At 29.5% G+C, this 15,228-nt stretch overlaps 2 protein-coding genes across 2 annotated transcripts; one reads left to right on the top strand and one right to left on the bottom strand.

The window, feature by feature from the left end:
- Positions 1 to 1,950: 1,950 nt before the first annotated feature.
- LOC114164711 (xylulose kinase 2) lies at positions 1,951 to 5,957 on the top strand. The gene is made up of 11 exons (XM_028049456.1): positions 1,951 to 2,174; positions 2,288 to 2,942; positions 3,089 to 3,177; positions 3,735 to 3,799; positions 3,908 to 3,963; positions 4,131 to 4,251; positions 4,356 to 4,430; positions 4,498 to 4,551; positions 4,626 to 4,717; positions 4,799 to 4,973; positions 5,487 to 5,957. The coding sequence occupies exons 1-11, from the start codon at positions 2,116 to 2,118 to the stop codon at positions 5,717 to 5,719; spliced, it is 1,674 nt and encodes a 557-aa protein (XP_027905257.1). The 5' UTR covers positions 1,951 to 2,115; the 3' UTR covers positions 5,720 to 5,957.
- A 1,119-nt stretch (positions 5,958 to 7,076) lies between these two features.
- Positions 7,077 to 8,912, bottom strand: LOC114163828 (tubulin alpha-4 chain). The gene is made up of 3 exons (XM_028048180.1): positions 8,687 to 8,912; positions 7,990 to 8,595; positions 7,077 to 7,876 (listed from the first exon to the last, which is right to left on the bottom strand). The coding sequence occupies exons 1-3, from the start codon at positions 8,777 to 8,779 to the stop codon at positions 7,220 to 7,222; spliced, it is 1,356 nt and encodes a 451-aa protein (XP_027903981.1). The 5' UTR covers positions 8,780 to 8,912; the 3' UTR covers positions 7,077 to 7,219.
- Between the last annotated feature and the right edge of the window lie 6,316 nt (positions 8,913 to 15,228).

Here is a 15,228-nt window from a genome sequence, read left to right as displayed (position 1 = left end):
TATTTAAATTATCTTTTTTTACGTTTTTACATAAAAAAATTCTTATTTAAATTTATAATATTTTAAAAATATTAAAAATGTTAAGTGACACTTGTAATTATATTTTTAAAAAATTATAAGTTTAAATAGGTATTTTTTTATGTAAAAATGTAAGAAAAAAATAATTTGAATATTTAAGTGGAGTGTTTTTATATATAAATTAGAAAAAAATTGATAAATATATATAAGTTGTAACTAAATTTAATTATAATTTGGTCTCAAATTTTAAATTGGAGAGGGGTCAAATTATATCATTAAAAAAAAAGTTAGATTGAAAACAAACATGGTCATGTGTCACGTGACACAATCATGACTTGACCTATAACAGAATTTTTTAAAATCAAAATTAAAATAATTAAAAATTTCACCTATTGACACTTGACATATATGAACACAACATTAAGGTTAGTCTAACTAAAACGAAAAGATCAAAATAAACATTCTTCAAAAATTAGAGAACTAAATTAAAAAAATTAAAAACTATAGGTCTTTTTAAAAATTCAAATAAAATTAGAGAACCAAATAAAATATTAATCCTTTAAATTATACAATCTAAAATGACTCCGATTATATAATTCAAAAGTAAAAAAAGAAAAAAAAACTCCTAGATTGTATAATTTAAGAATAATTTAAAAAAAAAATTTCAAATTACACAATCCGAAAATATCATAGAAGATTATTATTTACTTTCGATTGTACAATTTGAAAATTCTATTTTACTTTCGAATTATGCAATTTAAAATCCTTTTAGGAAAAAAATACTCATTGTACAATCTAAATGAAAAGAAATAAGTTATAAAGATGCAAGAGGACGATTATGTAGATAAGAAACTGCCTAAATTTAAAAAAGCTAGAAATTGTATTGGGTCTGTTTGTGTTATTACTGCTGTGAACATGTCTACGATTGGACTATTACCTTTTGCAGCTGCATATTTTTCTTCTACACCTTACACTTTCACATGCTTATTTTGCCCTTTGTGATTTATATGTCTTTAAAGTTCATATATATATATATATATATATATATATATATATATATATATATATATATATATATATATATATATATATATATATATATAGGTTTAAGTTAAGTAACTACTTTGATAAGTATTAAATTTTTTACTCTTATTATATTTTATTATCTTGTGAATCATAAGAATATTTAGTCAATTAAGTATTTAGATGTCTTTATTATGTTTTTGTTTGGTTAATTTTTATATTTTTTAATTAAATCTTTATTCTTTAATTTCAAAATAACTAAATGGCACGATTATTATTTTATTTATATAATTACATATAAAGTTTTATAATTAATATAAAATAATATTTTCAATCATATTAAAATTAATATAAAATTATCATATTTTAAATATCTTCCATCCATGTTATCTTTTGCAACGGCTAAGAAATTATTGTCATCATAAGTGTTGTAATTAAAAAATAATAATATTTTGATTCAATTCTTTTATTCAGTTTTAAACAATATTTTAATCATTTTAAATTATACCATCATACATTAAAAAATTATAAAAATAAATGATTTAATGCTAATTAGAGTAATAAATTAAAGGTAAATAAATAAATAGATCAAAATATCAATAATTAAAATAGTAAAATCTACATTAACTATAAAACAATATAGGTAATTAAAAACTAAATAGGTAACTATAAAACACTTTCTCTCGGTATAAACAAGATAATAAACTGATATAATAATAACATCATCCAATTAATTAAAATATCAGTTGTTCAATTAAAAAATATAATTTTTTTTAAATAGGTAATAAAAAAATACCAGAACTGAATTAAAACAATACCTAAATCTATAAAATTTTGGAGTCACTTAAAATTTAATTAAAAATTTTTGTTTAAAGCAACAACTATGTAGAGATAAAATGGTTTTATGGTTTCAATTTATGGGATGTTACCCCTTTCATGTTTATCCAAATTTGTTATTATCCGATTCCAATCCAAAACTCGCTTATAAATAATAATCACAATGCAGCCAACGATTCCCTCTTCCCATATCTAATTACAAAATCATCATTGTACAGAGATTTGTGAATCGCTACAATGGCGGAATTATCTCTTCCTCAGGACTCTTACTTTCTCGGATTCGACAGTTCCACTCAGTAAGTCCAAGTCCAATTGCATCGTTATTTTCACTCTCAATTTCATGAGCAATAATTTAAATTTTTAGTTTGATGTGCGACAAATTGAATTTCCAATTTTTATTGTTTTGAAGGTCGTTAAAGGCCACAGTGTTGGACTCCAACCTCAACATCGTAGCCTCAGAACTTGTTCATTTTGATTCCGACTTGCCCCATTACAAAACCAACGATGGGGTTTACAGAGACCCCTCTGGCAGTGGCCGAATTGTTTCACCCACCTTGATGTGGGTGGAGGCTCTTGACCTAATGTTTCAAAAGCTTTCAAAATCAAATTTTGATTTTGCCAAGGTTGCTGCTGTTTCTGGCAGTGGCCAACAACATGGTAGCGTGTATTGGAAGACTGGTAGTTCTCAGATACTTTCATCATTGGATCCTAATAAGACATTGTTGGATCAGCTTGAACATGCTTTTTCCATTACGGAATCTCCAATTTGGATGGATTGTAGCACTACTTCTGAGTGTAGGGCTATAGAGAAGGCTTGTGGAGGGGCCTTGGAGTTGGCTCGTGTAACGGGATCGCGTGCATTTGAGAGATTTACTGGTCCCCAGATCAAGAAAATATTTGATACTCAACCACAAGTTTATGACAGCACCGAAAGGATCTCGCTTGTTAGCTCATTCATGGCGTCTCTTTTTGTTGGTTCTTATGCTGCCATTGATCATACTGATGGTTCAGGCATGAATTTGATGGACATAAAGGAAAAAGCATGGTCTAAAGTAGCACTTGAGGTTTTCATTGCCATTATTAACTTTAACATTAAGTGTTGATTGTTGAATTGGATTTCGATGTGCCTCCAAGAATGGGGGTTTAGAGACTGATTATATTTTGAAGTTCTTGTTTAACCAATGTATGTGCATTCTAATGGTGGTTGCAGGCAACTGCCCCTGGTTTGGAGTCAAAACTTGGAGCTTTAGCCCCTGCTTATGCTGTTGCTGGAAATATTGCTTCATATTTTGTACAGAGGTTTGTTGGATGTTTTTTGTTATCATATTTCACATTTGAAAAAATGAGAAAAATTAAGGTAGTTTGTTTCATATTCTGATGTACTACATGCAATGCTATCAATTTTCATTGTATTTTATTGTTCACCAACTAGATTCAAAACAAATCAACACTCAGGTGACACTCTATCATAGAACCCACAGAGCCAGATATTACATGCTGGGGTGTATGTTTATTAGTATAAGGAAAATTTGCCTTTGTTAAACTTTGAAATAATTGTGGAGACTCTATTAATTCGAAATTCACTGATCGCATAATTCCGAACAATTGTTGCCTACTCTAATTACCTCCTACATGGTGTATCTAGTTATATTCTTTTATCAATATATTTCTGCATAATCTGCATTTCAACGATTTATATGATGCTATTTGAATGCTATCTATGAAACTAGTATCAACAACTGTTATCCTCAACCCTTTGCTGGCCAAAATTGTCTGTTACGGACTTCCGGTTTCTTTACCTACTTTTTTGTTGCACTAGATATGTCAAAATACTTATGTTTATTATTTTGTATTAGATATCACTTTAACAAGGATTGCTTGGTTGTTCAATGGTCAGGAGACAATCCCAATAGTTTGGCAGGTCCCTATTTTCTTCATTAACATATGCTATCATCTATATTAAAAAAAGTTTTCATAATGTCTATATTTTCCCTGTTTATCTAACAAGAAAACCCCAATTTATCTGCAGGTTTGACCCTAAATATTCCTGGAGATCTTGCCATCAGCCTCGGCACCAGTGATACTGTACGTTAAGATACATAGTGTTATAGGGTTAACTTGGAAATTATTGTAATTTTTATCAGTAGAAGAATAGTAACTGTTTTATGCATAAACAAATCCCATATATCTTTAAAAAATGTCCATTAACACCTTTGCTTTTAGTGACAATTTCTTTCTGGCTTATCTCTCAGGTATTTATGATCACAGAAAATCCTAATCCAGGATTGGAGGGACATGTGTTCCCTAATCCAGTTGATGCAGAAGGTTACATGGTAATGTTGGTATACAAAAATGGGTCCCTTACCCGAGAAGGTACTGTTTTCGTGATTCTTTGTCTGAAACATATATTGTTTGCTTATAAACCCATACAAATGTTTCTTGGAATTTCTAATTCTTGATTCTATTTCAAATGTCAGATGTGCGCAACCGTTGTGCAGAGAAATCTTGGGATGTTTTCAATAAATTTCTAGAGCAAACACAACCTCTAAATGGTAGGTATCAAGAACTCTTCTTATGTTATCCACTCTCTCCTTTCTCACAATGTTTTTTAATGAATAGGTGGAAAGTTAGGTTTCTACTACAAGGAGCATGAAATTATACCTCCTCTTCCAGGTGGCTGTTTAATTGTTGCACTAATAAAGTTAACTTTGCCAGAAGAAATTACTAACTAATTTTTATTGTCTTAGTTGGTTTCCACCGCTATGTCATAGAAAATTTCTCAGATTCATTGGATGGACTCAAGGAACGGGAAGTGGAGGAGTTTGATCCTCCATCTGAGGTTAGGAAAACCATGGCAGTTTCTTTGGGTAGTTAAAATTCTAAGAAAGATATTTTTATTGATCAAGATGTTAAATTACAGGTACGTGCATTAATTGAGGGTCAATTTCTGTCAATGCGAGCTCATGCAGAAAGATTTGGAATGCCTTCTCCTCCAAGGAGAATTATAGCCACTGGTGGAGCATCAGCAAATAAGTGCATCCTTAGCTCAATAGCTTCAATTTTTGGCTGTGATGTTTACACAGTTCAAAGACCAGGTAAGCAAAAATTCACAACTTTAGCACTATACACTCTTAATGATGTTAAGGTTTGTGTGACCCACTTATATACATGTTATTGTAAAACATTTTGGATACCTCTGAATTCTCTTTCCATCTATGATCCATCGATACTTTAATTTGTATCACATATCCATACTTTCACATGTATATCTGATATTTTAGGATACTTCATCGCTACTGGTGATAAAGAATATAATCTATAAAGTACTATTATTTTTCTAATGACAGTACTAATTTATAATTTTTCATTTTAACAATGTCTAATAAATAAGATTTTAATTTGAATTTGCATAACTGGAATTATATATTTATCATGTTTTAAGAATCTTGACACATTTTTCAATATATATATATATATATATATATGTGTGTGTGTGTGTGTGTGTATATATATGTATATATTGTATCTTCTATAATGAAATATGAATCCTTGTTTGAAAGTGATAAAATAAACTAATGAGATAAGAAAATTGTTGAACTTGGTGACAGATTCAGCTTCACTTGGAGCTGCACTGAGAGCTGCTCATGGTTTGCTCTGTCACAAGAAGGGCAGTTTCATACCCATATCAGAAATGTACATGGATAAAGTGGAGAAAACTTCTCTCAGCTGCAAACTTGCAGTGAATGCTGGAGATCAGGAACTGGTTTCCAAGTATACATCCATCATGAAAAAGAGAATTGAGATAGAGAACCGTCTTGTCCAAAACCTTGGACGCTGTTGAAACATCTAACTATACTTTTACATTGAATTGTTGCGAATACAATAAAGTGATTAATGAAGTTTAAGCAATACTTTCAAGTCTGAAAGTTGAAAAGAAAAAAAGCACACAATAATGTTTAATTTATGACTTGCCCTTCTGAAATTTGTACTCTTTCTATTGAGATAGTAATGTTTAGTCATTTTGCAAACATGATGTTTTCAACTTTCCTCCATTTTATGAATGATTGAGTTAATTTTAAGGGTTGGTCAATGCATGCCAACTACCCCACAATATACCACCAGCTATAACTCTCTGCCCTAACCTAATCATAAGTGCTTGATCTAATGTGATATTATTATTTTGTGAAAACTTTCATTAGAAGTTAAAACAGCTGTTCACCTTTTCTTAATGTGATATTATTATTGCTATTATTTTTCTGTCCCCCATGAACTAATAGAAAAAACGAAAGAAAGTGAAACATTGCATAACATTTTACTATTTTATTATATCTGATTTTATTTAGTTTTCCACCCACTTCCTCTCTTGCCACCTTATGATGGATGGTGAGAGGAATCGAGTTTCAGAGGCCTGCAAATTATTTTATTGCATATGGTTCTTGCTCATCTCTCTCTCTCTCTGCATTAAATAAAGAAGAATCACTATATTGCATATGTATGAAAGGCCAAGTAAAAGAAAGGATAGTGCATTTTTACTAACATTTTGAGCAATTTATGCTTAATCTCACTCTATATTAAACATAATAAATATTTTTTAATGTGTATAGCCAACCATGTTCTTTTTTTATGGAAAATATTTTTTAACACCATTTTTGTCAACTCTACAATTACATTTTACATTATAAAAACAAATATAAATAATACAATAAAAAATAATTCATAAAATTTTACTTTTATTAAAAGTTGGATCAATTTCCCCCGTAACCTGTTAATTTTTATTGTTTACTATCTCAGCTCACTACTATAATATAACGTATACTTCGGCGCAAAATGTAATTTTTTTATATAGAAAGAATATTTTACAATTTCAATCAATATTTAATTGTTTGTTTTTCTTATTTCAAATTTGCTTGTTAAAAATATTTGGTTAAGCAATAGAGGCCTTATTATTAAGCAAAACAATAAAATGTTTAACTTAATATTAACTAATAAGGATAAAAATAAAATATTAATAAAAAGTTAGTTGAATTAATTAATTATTTTTCGTCGTCTTAATCTTGTTTATTTCACTTTATACATGGTTTATGCTCACAACCATCCCACCAACAAGATACACCCTATTTTTCCTTAATTTTTTAAACATTATTACCAAATTCATTTGAACTTTAAAAAAATTGTAAAACCAGCGAAACACAGGAACATAGAGAAATTTCTGTGCTACACACAACACATATATTGATATTCGATAACAACCAAACATTCAAAAATCACAAACAGAATTTGATCCCAGAGAAAACGAAAAAGTTCACATCAAACACACGATATCAGACAGATATTCCAGATTCTAATACTCCTCGTCTCCGTCACCATCTTCTCCATCGCCAGACTCGGCGCCAACCTCCTCGTAATCTTTCTCAAGAGCAGCAAGGTCCTCACGAGCCTCTGAGAACTCACCCTCTTCCATACCTTCACCCACATACCAGTGCACGAAGGCCCTCTTTGCATACATCAGATCGAACTTGTGATCAATCCTTGAGAACACTTCAGCCACACTGGTTGAGTTAGAAATCATGCACACAGCCCTCTGCACCTTCGCAAGGTCACCTCCGGGAACAACAGTGGGAGGCTGGTAATTGATACCACACTTGAACCCAGTGGGGCACCAATCCACAAACTGGATGGTTCTCTTGGTCTTGATGGTTGCCACTGCAGCATTCACATCCTTGGGCACAACATCACCACGGTACATCAAACAGCACGCCATGTACTTGCCATGGCGAGGGTCACACTTGGCCATCATGGAGGATGGTTCAAAAGCACTGTTTGTAATCTCAGCAACGGAGAGTTGCTCATGGTATGCTTTCTCAGCAGAGATAACAGGAGCATATGATGAAAGCATGAAATGGATCCTCGGGTAAGGAACCAAGTTGGTTTGGAACTCAGTCACATCAACATTCAATGCTCCATCAAACCTCAAAGAGGCCGTAAGGGATGAAATCACCTGCAAATTCAATCCCAATTCACATGAGTGATTCGAATGATATCAATTTAAAACACGCATTTATAAATTAATCAATCAAATGCCACATCTGTTAGAATTGGGATCCATTTTACCTGAGAAACGAGACGGTTGAGATTGGTGTAGGTAGGACGCTCGATGTCGAGAGATCTCCTGCAAATGTCGTAGATCGCTTCGTTGTCGAGAAGCACGGCGACATCGGTGTGTTCAAGAAGAGAATGAGTTGAGAGAACACTGTTATATGGCTCCACCACGGAGGTCGAAACCTGAGGAGATGGATAAACGGTGAAACCGAGCTTCGACTTTTTCCCGTAGTCAACGGATAGACGCTCCAAGAGAAGCGATCCTAAGCCGGAACCGGTGCCGCCACCGACGGCGTTGAAGACGAGGAAGCCCTGGAGACCGGTGCAGTTATCGGCGAGCTTACGGATCCTGTCGAGGCAGAGATCGACAATCTCCTTTCCGATGGTATAGTGGCCACGCGCGAAGTTGTTGGCGGCATCTTCCTTGCCGCTAATGAGTTGTTCGGGGTGGAAGAGCTGGCGGTAGGGCCCGGTTCGAACCTCGTCGATGACCGTGGGCTCAAGATCCACGAAGACTGCGCGCGGCACGTGTTTCCCAGCGCCGGTCTCGCTGAAGAACGTGTTGAAGGCGTCGTCTCCTCCGCCAACGGTCTTATCACTTGGCATCTGTCCATCGGGCTGTGCACAAGAAAACAAAACAAACATTCAAGCCCAATCCCAAAACCAAGCCCAGAATAGAAACCAAAACAAATCTCATTTGAAAACGTACCTGGATGCCATGCTCGAGGCAATAGAGTTCCCAGCAAGCGTTTCCGACCTGGATACCGGCCTGACCGATGTGGATTGAAATGCACTCTCTCATTTTCTCGGCGAAGAAAACGAAACCCTAAAAAAAATGGATTGGAAAATAGGAAGGAAAAAAAATGTGAGAGGTTTGGGGTGGCGTTTATGAAGACGCCTTTCCCGTTGGATTGTGAGGATGGTGAGGTTTGTTCTTGGGCTTATATAGGCGCAGAAATGGGGTGCCTAAATTTGAAATGTGCGGTTAGAAATTAACTACGGTTGGGTTAACCCTGGTTCGACAGCTGGGATTGGAACAAAAAGGGGCTTGGGATTTGTGAATGTTACGCATTTTTTCCCTCACTACTTACTAACCGTTGCTTCATTTTGAATTTTGATTCATTGCATTGCATTCTCGTGATACTCAAATCTCAAAAATGCCATTGCTTTGCTTCCTCGCAATCCAACCCTCATTCTTTATGATGTAAAAGAGAGCGAAGGAGAAAAAGAATATTAAAATGAAAATTGGGGTAGTTTAAATAGAGTGAAACAAAATGAAAAAAAATAAAGAATAAACGAAAATATAAATACTTATGTATTTGATCAGAAGTAAAAAAGAAGTTAAGTATTGTCAGTTTTATTGGTACAATAAAGTTATTATTTATCGTTATAAGTTTTAAAATTTCTCTTTGAGATTATGTCTAATTTTTTTATTATGTAAAAGTCTTTATAATAACGGAAAGTACCACATTAAACTCACCTTATTAATGAAAATAACATTAATCGTGTTTAAAAAAGAGTTTAATTACAACATAAATATTAAGTCTTGATATTTTATTGTTATTTAATTTTTCTATATTTTTTTTATATATATCTACTGAACTAATTTTCATTTTGAGAACAAATTTATCTTAAACTTTTATATAGTTATATTAACATTTAGCCTATCTCGATTACTAATTATATTTTTAAAGATTTAATAAGAAAAATCTTTAAAATAGACTAGTGTAAACACAGGCACTATCGCGCCTGTGTGTACGCATTTTTTGAATTATATTAATAATTGATGATATTGTAATGTTATTAATTTAATAAACAAAATAACAAAATAAAAGTATATTTATAAAAAATAAAATAAAATGTACGGAGAAAATAAGAGAAAAATAACTGTTGATGAATAGTAAGAGAAAAAAAGAAAAAGGAGATAAGTAAATAATTTTATAAAAACTTGTAAAAGTAACCGTTAATTTTTAAAAATTTAATAAATAATTAAATTATAAAGGGTAAAGTTGGAATTATGAAATGTGAACACAAAAGAGAGAATCCCCTTTATATATAGTTATAGATAACAAATGACCCATGTATTGTGTGTAGTTGTTTAAAATAAATTTGTCAGTATGTTTAGTATGTAAATTTCCTATTTACCTATCATTGGTATTCACATTTAAGCGATCGTATAAAATTATTTTTTTTCATCAAAACTGTTATAAAAGCGTCTTAATATAAAATATAAAAATTTTCATCACACATTCATGCATTTTAAATATCAAAATATAAATAGCGTAATTTGAATATTCTTATTATTATTTAAAAACAACAAAATACTTTTCAGTCACACAAAATTGTTATATTCAAAAACAATTAAATTCAAAATATTAAACATTTTTTTCCAAAACCTAGCAAATATATAGTATTCAATTAATTACTATTTGAGATGAGTTTCACAATCTTTCTGATTGAATTTGAATGTAAGTCTTCATTTACTATAAAATGGTAAATAAAACTGTAGATATCGTCTAAATTTTTTATTTTATGATAATGTATGTATTAATTGAATAAAGATATTGGTAAAAGTAATATTTAACTTTTTTATTTGAGAATAAGGATAAAGATATATTTTTACTTAAAAATAGAGTTGGATGATGAAACTCGTCCCTTGTCCCATTGTCGTTATGTTACATTCTTATAGGTAATTTTCTTAAAAGTTTTTAAATAATTTTTTTGTTACAGTTTTATTTTAATTAGGAGTAATTATATATTGAATTATCTTGCTTAAAAGGTTGTACCTAATCACTTTTATTATAATTTTGCTTTAATCAGGAGTAATGTGTATTGAATTTTTCAATACTTAATGAAAATATATTAGAGAAAAAAAACGTAAATATGATTTAAATAAATCAAATTAAATTGATTTTTTAATTTAATTATATTAGATTAAATTTATTTTACATGATGTGACTAAATTATATTTAAATTTATATTTGAATTTATTAAATTCAGGTTTAATTCGATGAGACCTAACATAGTATTAATTTAATTTTACTGTATTGAATATAGCATAAGATTGATTTAGTTAAACCCAAAAGTCAACTTGATTTGGGTTGAATCACCCTTTTTAACTTAGTTAAATTTAATTTAACCTATCATGTTCAGGCCTAATTTAACTTTAGCTTATTTTTACTCAATTTGACTTTGCATAACTTTGTTTTAACCCCACCTTTCACAATAAGAGGAGGCCGACTTGACTTAGACCATACTTGACTTAACTTAATTTGTGTTTTGGCCTCATCCAACATGACTTGATATGGATCATCCTTACTTGATGTGTACCTAAGTTGACAAAGGCTAACTTGACTCAACTTGGATCTTGGATGACTCAACTTGACCTGAATTCGAGCCAATTCAACCTAATATAAAAATGGGCCAACTTACTATAATTTATGCCTTACCTAACTTGGCCAGGGACTCAACCCATCTCAATTTAACTTGAGACGCACCTTACTTGACCTAACCTGAGTCCAACTCGACCTAATATGGAATGATCCAAAATAGACTAATTTGTCCAGTACAAATTTAGGACGACTCAGTTTAACATGGGCTCGGGTTGATTTTACCCAAAGTATGTCTCAATTTATGCATTATTCAAAACGAAACTAAGTAGACTCAACCCAACCTAAGTCTCATGCTAACTTGATCCTTATACGTTTTGGTCTATTATGGATTACCCCAATTTGACTCACATGGATCTTACTTGACTAAATCAAACATTGATTTGACCTGACCTACGTTTAACCTCACACAACTTGATCCATGTCCAACTTAACATAATTTTTTCCCACCCTAACTTAACTTGGGTTCAACTACCCATGTTAGCCTAAGTTTGACGTAATTCAACTCGACTTAGGTTTGACCAAACTTAAAGTAAAACCCAAATTGATCCAACCTATCTTAAGTTTGGTTCTAATTAACTAAATTTAACTTTACTATGACTTAATTTGTCTTGTCCTAAATCTTGCAGGAAAATACAACACAACCTAATAACTTAAGCGTAATTTAATATGACCTTATATAATTTAAATTTCACATAACCTTATCATTTACTATCCTTTCATGACTTGAATTAATATAGACCTACTTTAATTTTGAATTCTTAAAATCTAAAAACTTATCCAATTCAAAATTGACATGAAAGCAAACTCTAAAAAACATGAACTTGAATTTAAGATAAATTAATTAAAACGAATTTAAAGAGATATAAATTTAAGTAATTAAATTGGAGATGTTCTAAACGAATTTGAATATTAGGTTCAATAAAAATTTATACACACAATTGAAAAAAAAAAAACTAACTAAATTGACAGTGTATAACCCTTTTACATGTCTTTTTTTTTTTTTTTTTGTCATTTGCAATTACGAAAGTGGGGTGTGACTTTTGTTTATTACTTTATGCATATGGACATGAGTTGTTGTCTGTACTCGTAAGTTGACAAACAAAAAATGTATGTATTTGTTAAACTAACAAATCATTACCTATGTATTATCATAAACTTAATAAAGTAATCACTTATTATTAATTTTATCGTGTTTTTGTAAACTTGTTCGAAAAAAGGAGTTCAAAAGAAAAACAAAAACAATTTTCTCCCGTAATTTCATTCCTTGTAAAAAAAAAGTCAATGTTGTGATAAAACAGAAAGAATATTAGCAAAATACGAATATATCTTTATGTATTTTGCTAGTATTAATCTTATTCTCCCATTTCTGTTTCCCATCTTTTTTTAAGTATTGTTTTTACCGTAATCAAACAGATACCATTTTCCACTTGCATAAAAATCATTTAATTGTTTTTAACACAAATAAGCAAACCTAATATAACATTATTTCTCACAAGTTAATAATAACAACATTACATTATTAAAATGTAAAATTCGCCTTATCCGAATAATTTTCACTTAAATTGAGTAATTAAGTTATAATTACTCATGATATTTTTAGTTCTATAAGTTTATCAATTTTAATTCACATTTTCTTAATCAATCTAGTCATGTAAAAAAACATATATTTTTGCAACAATAAGCTAAACTCTCATGAACAATCACGAGAAACATTATCATTTAATAAAAACAACAGTTAGTGATAAATTTGAAGAACCTTCCTAACTAAATTCAATTAAAACGCTTATAATAAATCATGATTTATATGTATGATTTAAATCACGAAAAATGTTATGTTAAATAGCGAATGAGTTATGATGTACGGACACATGTAACGACTTCGATATGTTTGTTTTAAAAATAATAAGACACGATATGTAATATATAAATATTAAAAGATGTATAATAATTCTTAAAAATATAATAAATATATGATTGTTATTGTGTGAATCCAAATTAAAATTATATGTACTAAAGTTGTCAACATTAAAAAATATAAATTATTATCACCATAAAAGTATCACTACAATGAAATTCTTAAATAATGACAAATTTTAGTAACAAAAAATATGTAAAGATCAATTTAGAGACCAATCTCCTAATTAGAAACCAATTTAGAGACCAATTATTTTGGTAGCCAAAATCTTGGTGGCTAATGTTAGTGACCAATTTAGAAACCAATTTTAGATAAACTATTTTAATTATCAATTTAGAGATCAATTATATTTTTTTGGAACTATTTTAGTTGTCAATAATTTTTTTAAAATTGGTATTTAAATTGGTCACTATATAGTGACTAATTATTTTTTGTCGCTAAAATTAGTCATTATTCAAAGATTTTCTTATAGTGTACTATGATTTTATAAATTAAATACTTCATAAATAAGTATTGATAAAGCATCATAAAGTATCGAACTCAGATATGTGTCCAATTTGCAATTTGAAGTATCGTCACATCATAACTAATAAATATAACTATTTTATTAAAAAACAAAGTGATAAGTCTTTAATCAATTTTATGTTCATTGACAATAGCTTAAAGTTTAAACTTTGAAATAAATATAAATATTGTTTAAAAAATAAATTCAGTTAATATAGATATGGTTGGGAGTTTTGAAACAAATTGTGGTATAAATATTTACCTATTTTATCTCACGTGAATATTTCAATACTATTCATACATTGATTATTGTATTAAAAAACTTCAAAAAATAAAATTAACAACATAAACATGCATCTTTCAGTTAATTTTTGTAGGTAACGTATTCACTCAAAGTAATATTTATTTTGAATATGGAAGACAACAAAATACAAATCAGAATGAATAAAAATATAGATAAATGTTAATATATAGTTTCAACCTTATAAGCACAAAAACATTTTAAAATGTTATTAGTTAAGTTGCTTGAAATTTCAATTGCGATATAAATTAATATGAACTGTTTTATATCTTAATTTGTACGAACAGGGGGAAAAATATGATATGTTTTTTCCTCCTACCTTATTTATTTTTCTACATTATAACATCATCCACAATTCAAACCCTCATTTCTTCTTACAACTATCCTGAAACATAATATTTGTATAAATTAATCTTTCGAAATATGATAAAGTGTAATAAATTTCCAAAATAATGTATGCTAAATTAACACCAAAATTGACATAATTCAATTAAAATCTATTTCTTCGTTAAAATTGAAACGAATTCCTCCACCACTGGTATTCCATATTAATTATAATATGATTATTTCTAAATATAATTTTAATTATTATTACATAACCTACAGTATAATAATTTTCTGAACTAATGTACGTTAAATTTATGTTAACATTTAAACAATCTAATTAAAATATTTTTCCTACTTAAGTTTGAGGTAAATTTCATCAACGTTGATATTTTAAGTTATTATACGATATTTTTAAATATATCCTTAGTTTTAGTTTTTTGCTTTTGAAATTTCATTTAATCAAGATTTGGAATATTTCAATCCAGTTATAAATATTCGTACACGGAAAATAACGAATTGATGTAAGTTGAGATGGAATGTTATATGCATAATTTGATTTTGAAAAATATTAATAAGGTAACACATTAGAAACATTAATTGTTTAGGACTTTGCTTATAATAATTTCTTAATATATATTAACATAATGTAATTAATTTTGAAAGTAAGTATGCGTATCCTCTTTACTTAACGTACTAAGCTATTATAAGAATAGTTGTCTGATCTGTATCTCAAATTAATGAAATTATTTATTTGTCTTGCTTTGGTTACTTCAAAAGAAAATGAGAAATATATTTCAAGATTTTTTTACATA

Source organism: Vigna unguiculata, chromosome 9 (assembly GCF_004118075.2).
Source record: "Vigna unguiculata cultivar IT97K-499-35 chromosome 9, ASM411807v1, whole genome shotgun sequence".
NCBI lineage: Eukaryota > Viridiplantae > Streptophyta > Magnoliopsida > Fabales > Fabaceae > Vigna > Vigna unguiculata.
This window is presented reverse-complemented; position numbering and strand designations above follow the sequence as displayed.